At 54.3% G+C, this 6,000-nt stretch overlaps 2 protein-coding genes across 2 annotated transcripts; one reads left to right on the forward strand and one right to left on the reverse strand.

The window, feature by feature from the left end:
- Positions 1–407: 407 nt before the first annotated feature.
- CABS01_05995 (uncharacterized protein) lies at positions 408–1,346 on the reverse strand (the record flags this gene model as incomplete). The annotated part of the gene is made up of 4 exons (XM_060539362.1): positions 408–464; positions 552–670; positions 736–846; positions 1,034–1,346. The coding sequence occupies 4 exons, from the start codon at positions 1,344–1,346 to the stop codon at positions 408–410; spliced, it is 600 nt and encodes a 199-aa protein (XP_060404757.1).
- Positions 1,347–3,511: 2,165 nt separating this feature from the next.
- Positions 3,512–5,553, forward strand: CABS01_05996 (serine carboxypeptidase; the record flags this gene model as incomplete). The annotated part of the gene is made up of 3 exons (XM_060539363.1): positions 3,512–3,654; positions 3,784–4,144; positions 4,201–5,553. 3 exons carry the CDS (start codon positions 3,512–3,514, stop codon positions 5,551–5,553), a joined length of 1,857 nt encoding a protein of 618 aa, XP_060404758.1.
- Positions 5,554–6,000: the final 447 nt, after the last annotated feature.

Genomic DNA, 6,000 nt, shown 5'->3' on the forward strand with positions numbered 1-6,000 from the left:
GTGAAATGGCTTAGCTGGAACTGAGCTCTTGATCAGGGCAGACGAACTTCACTAGAGGCTCAGTCCAGATACGAGACATGGGACCAACCAGACGAAGCCTTCCGTCCCGGATTCTGAGTGAGTGACGGCCGATCTCTTGTGCGGGGTCAAGTGCGCCGGCCGGGCCGTCCGTCCGGGATCCGGCAAGCTGCCCGAGATTTTGGGGTTCCCAGGATGTGAGATAGGCTCACCGCGACCGATCTGAGATATCGGGTCAATGCCGGCCGGCATGTACTAGATTGACTTGAGAGTTTAAAGTATGGCCGAGTTGCCGGTGATCTGGTAAAGACGCGCGAACGCGAGACGCAAAGAATTTGAACACGTAGTTTTCATGACGGTCATTAAATTTCAATTGGTAGTGTGGTATCTTAAAAGAGGTCATCAATCGCCTTATCGGCATCCTTCTTGATGAGATCAACCATGCCCTGGAGAGATGTCAGACTCGCACAGTTCTCATCTCATGGATTTTCTCGCAGAGGAGGTATCGGGATGGGAAAAATCTCAAAACTCACCTCTGGCATAATGGGCTGGCCGTCCTTATCCGTGACATACTTGAAGGGCATCTCGGTGCTCTCATGCTCACTGAACTTGAGCTCGGGGTATGTGACGTAAGGAATCTTGTCCAGCGATGCTATTGTCACCCGTGAGCATCTCACTGAGTTATGCGATACTAGGAGAAGGGTGGTTGGCACGTACTCTTCTCCTCGACAACGATTCTCGTGACGCGGACTGCTGTGTCAGTCGTCATCTGGGTGGGACCCAGGCGTCTGCCTTCGAAACCCTTCTTCCTCAACTCGGAGGTGCGGTCTGCAGGGGTTAGCGAGAAGGGGTTTGACATTTATGTGACCAAGCCAAGGTCACGAGTGGAATGGTAAGGAATAGTATACCTCTTGGGGGGTCATCGCCTAGAGAGAGAGAGAGGGAAATAATCAGCAAAAAGTTCCACGAGGAATGAGATTCACGAGACCAATTCGCATCGGGGTGAATGACGTACCCAAAATGCCACCGAAAAGGAAGGCGTCGAATTTTTCACCGTCCTCGGGGCTCAGGTCGCTGGCGGCGGAGGGGTCGAGCAGGCAGACGCGGGACTTGTCGGCGGCGTAGAGCTCCTCGACGCCCCGGTTCTCGGCCTTGAAGGCCGGGACCTGCTGCAGCTTCTCCGGGGCGACGAAGCCGGCGGGTAGGGAGGAGAGGAGAAAGGTGCCCTCGGCGGCGTGGGTTTCTCTGGCGATGGCGATGTACTCGAGTTCGGACCAGGGGCCCAGCTCGGGGTCGAGGTGCTCGACAATGTACGTCTTGCCTGGCATTTTTTTCCTTTTTTTTGGGTGTGTATTCCCGGAGGGAGGGGTTTGTGTGGATGTTTCGATTTTTTTGTGTTTGATACTACCAGGGGGCTGACTTGTCAAACTGAACTGCTTTGTTTCTTCTCGCTTCAGGTGGAATGGCCAGGCCGCGTAATAGCGTACAGATTGGGGTGTCAGGCTGTTAGCTGGGGGTGGGAGAAGTGAAAATGGGCTGAAATTTGTGGTCAAACGCTTGTTTTGGAGTCCATTGGTTTTTTTTGAGAACTTGCCCTGGATCAGATCTAGGCGCCTGCCCGCTGGGCTCTCTCCACTTGAACCATCGCGGGCACCCTTTTGCGGCAAGGTGCCAGATGCTTAACGCTCCGAGGCGTGCCCTAGCATGTACGCCTCCTACGCCGCTTTTGGTTTTATTCATTATCAGGTAGGTAGGTACTCATTCGACTTCTACGCGGCACTTGAAAAAGATACACAGAAAGAAAGTGAGTTGACCTGTGGCTGGTTCCGCAGGTTCCGCATGGTTGGCTTTCACTTGGCAACGGCTGTGCCGGTGCGGTCCCATAACCATTCATTCGGCATTGTCATCGTGGAGTTGCATAGAGCATGCCGTGAGTGTCGGGGCCGGGGGCGGTCCTTGTGGGAAGAAATGGACTTCTTTCCGTCCTCCTCAGGGTCCTCATATCGTCGAGCAGATATCATTATTTAAACCAGGGGCCGAAGACGGAGAGGAGAGGAACGGACAGGGCGGGCTGCTGTCTCAGGTTACAGATGCTTTAAAAGATGGAGAAGATATGCGGGTACACGGTAAGGTGGTGAAAGCAGCGTATTACATAAGCCGGGTCTCCGAGCCCAGCAACCCGGGCGATCTGTGCTTCGGATGGGTGCCAAGGGGAGTTTCTAGTGTTCCACGCGTATGACTGTCTACATGTAACCTGACCGGTATCCTGACGGCTCCTGAGCATGATGAGCATGTCATCCCGGGTCGGTCCCGGTCTGGCAGTTATAAAGAATGGCACAAGAAGCAAAATAAAAACAAAAAAGGGGGTTCGATCGACGAAGCCAAGGTAGGAAAAGATGGAGGAGGAGGTCTTTGCTCTACCTACGGCACTCAACACTCAGCTGCATCGGTGAGTTCATCTCATCGTCGTACAGGCTTGACTTCGGTTCATTGTTGATCTATCGACACTTTAATGCACCGTCATAATCAATCTGTAAGCCGGTAATCGGTGGGAGCCGGTCGAAAACGAGAAACGCGCGGTCCGTTGAGCGCCCGACTAGCCCTAGCGGACGCCACGCATGGCGGCATGGGCAGCAGTACTCCCTGGGCTCTGGAGTACCTATCAATAAGGTAGGTAGTGGTAGCTGAGGAAGCCACCGACTTCACACACTGGAGTCTTGCGTGAGTGAGAGTCTAGCCTGCTAAGAGAAGCCCCTGTTTGGAGACTTGCGACAGGCTCAGAGCAGGGCAGACTCTCTCCGTCGTTCCCTGCGGCACCATTCGGCTGCGCTACCATCCGCTGGGCGATAACAGGAAAGGCGACGGGAACCCCAATTCCTTCCACGTCTGTGCCCACGCCCGCCCGCTCGCTCCCTCACTCCCTCTCTCTTGCCCTCCAGTGCCTCCACTTGCGCCAGCCTATTTTGGTAGGCGGAACAGCGGGCAGGGGTAACTCATGGCTGATGGGAGTGGACTGGCTGACTGGTTCTCAGCCTGAGGATTGAACGGGAAGAGTGCGCGGCCGGGGGGGTGGGCGGACGAATCGAACCGACTGGGGGAAGACTCGGGGACAGGATGGCACGGAAAGTACACATTTCAGATCTGAGCTGTAACTTCCGCTCTCTCGCCTTGGGGTCCACGGCTCAGGTCCTACTCCTGGATAATTCAATCCAACTGCACCTTGACCATTTGCGCATCGTTCTTTTTTTCCACTTCTCCTTCCTTTCCCATCTTTCTCTCCCTCCCGAACCTCCGCCCTCCCTTCAAACAACCACCTTAATCTGCAAAACACACGTCCGTCCTGCTACGGATCGTGGACTTTCTCTTCTTCGACCTTTTCATTGTTGGGGGGAACGACGACGTCTCTATGAAATCGCGGATTGGAACACATCCGTAACTCTATCTACCTAATCCGACCCAGGTAGCCTCGGGGAGGCCACACACTTCCCCCATCATGGCTATCCTCTCGATGGTGCCAGCGCTTCTGCTTGCGCTGGCATCATGGACGCCCGCCGTCGCCGCCCAGAGCGCCGCCGATTACTTTGTCCACGAACTGCCCGGCGCACCCAAGGAGCCTTTTATTAAGATGCACGCTGGGTACGTTGTTCTCCGAAGTTGCCGCGCCTGCAGCACTTCATCATTTTCCCTTCTTGATCCCCGTGGAATAAACGAAGAGGCATTCGTAAACAGGAGAGCTATCCAAAGCTGACGCGCGTTTCATCACAGCCACGTCGAAGTAACACCCGAACACAATGGAAACCTCTTTTTCTGGCATTTCCAAAACCAGCACATCGCCAACAAGCAGCGCACTGTTATTTGGTTGAACGGCGGTCCAGGATGCAGTTCCGAGGATGGCGCCCTGATGGAAATCGGTCCATACCGAGTCAAGGATAAGGACAACCTCGAGTACAACAACGGCTCATGGAACGAGTTCGCCAACCTGCTCTTCGTCGACAACCCCGTCGGTACCGGCTTTAGTTACGTCGATACCGATAGCTATCTGCACGAGCTCCCCGAGATGGCCGACCAATTTGTTGCCTTCCTCGAAAAGTGGTTTGCCATGTTCCCCGAGTACGAACACGACGACGTGAGTATACTGGACTTGAACCCCAACTGCTTAGAACTGGGCTAACAACTATGCAGCTCTACATCGCCGGTGAATCGTATGCCGGTCAGCACATTCCCTACATTGCGAAGCACATCCTTGAGAGAAACAAGAAGCCTGGCACGAAGCACATTTGGCAGCTCAAGGGCCTGATCATGGGCAACGCTTGGATTTCTCCCAAGGAGCAATACGACGCCTACTTGAAATACGCATACGAGAAGAAGCTCATCGAGACGGGATCCCCCGTTGCGTTGAAGTTGGAGCAGCAATGGCGCATTTGCCGCACCTCGCTAGCCGTCTCGAACACTGTCGATTTCTCCGAGTGCGAGGCTGTCTTGCAGAGCCTGCTCGAGCAGACGGCCAAGGTGAACTCCAAGGGCGAGCGCGAGTGCATCAACATGTACGACATCCGCCTCCGCGACACCTACCCTTCGTGCGGCATGAACTGGCCCCCAGACTTGGTCAACGTCACCCCTTACTTGCGCAAAACCGAAGTTGTCAACGCCCTGCACATTAACCCCCAGAAGAACACCGGATGGAAGGAATGCAACGGTGCCGTTGGTGCCGCTTTCAGAGCTCCCAACTCTGCACCGTCGAGAGATTTCCTTCCCGATCTCCTCAAGGAGGTTCCCATTGTTTTGTTCTCCGGCGCCGAGGATCTTATCTGCAACCACATGGGAACCGAACAGATGATTGGCGACATGGAATGGAACGGCGGCAAGGGTTTCGAGCTCACTCCCGGCAACTGGGCTCCTCGCCGCGACTGGACGGTCGAGGGTGAAGCTGCTGGTTTCTGGCAGGAGGCCCGCAACCTCACCTACATTCTCTTCTACAACTCTTCTCACATGGTGCCCTTCGACTACGCTCGCCGAAGTCGCGATATGCTTGACCGTGTCATGAAGGTCGACATCAGCTCTGTTGGCGGCACGCCTACCGACTCCCGACTCGACGGCGAGACCGGCCCAGCCACCTCGGTCGGCAACATTGGCAACAGCACCTCCGACGACGAGGAAACGCAGAAGAAGCTGGACGATGCGAAATGGAAGGCATACTACCGCTCGGGCGAGATTGTCCTCATCATTGTCATCATCGCAGCGGGTGCTTGGGGTTGGTACGTCTGGAAGGAGCGCCGCAAGCGCAGGGGCTACTCTGGCATTATGGGCAATACCCCTCCTACCACTCAAAGAGGCGCCGCGCGTGGTCTCGAGGGATTCCGTGATCGCAGGACTGGTCGTGACGTTGAGACGGGCGATTTCGATGAGAGCGAACTGGACGACTTGCACGTAACGACACCAACGATGGATAAGGACCGCTACAGTGTGGGAGGCGATAGCGATGATGAGGCTCATGAGAAGCCCTCCAGACCAAACGGCAGCCGCTCAGCGCGGTAAAAGAGTCAACGGCAGCTTTGCAATGATATGCGAGGTTGGCACAGGTCGAACACTATCATTGATGCTCCTCCAAACAATGCATGGAAAGTCTAGCGAAGGTTATCTTTTTTCAAAGGGCAGAGGATGAATGAACATTAGGCTTCCGCACGGAAACGGAGTTTTATGCGATGTCTGAATAGGGATAGAAGCAAGAAGATATTTTTTCGTTCCATAGGGAAAATTTGGTTATTTTTCGTCTTGGCTACGGCCTGATACTTGAAGGATGCATCTACAGTTTCCCCATGCGAGTCGTGCCTTTGTCCTATGCCAATGATTTGTATCTCTTCTCAAAGTCTAATCAGACTAGAGTTGTCCATTTTGTCCTACGCCCAAAACGCCCTCTTTCTCAAATGAAAGCGCCCTTTTGAAAAAGTACCAATTTGACTTTGTTCGCCCAATGAACCGAAC

The sequence above is a fragment of the Colletotrichum abscissum genome (assembly GCF_030869225.1).
Source record: "Colletotrichum abscissum strain IMI 504890 chromosome Unknown Scaffold_12.1, whole genome shotgun sequence".
NCBI classification, from domain to species: domain Eukaryota; kingdom Fungi; phylum Ascomycota; class Sordariomycetes; order Glomerellales; family Glomerellaceae; genus Colletotrichum; species Colletotrichum abscissum.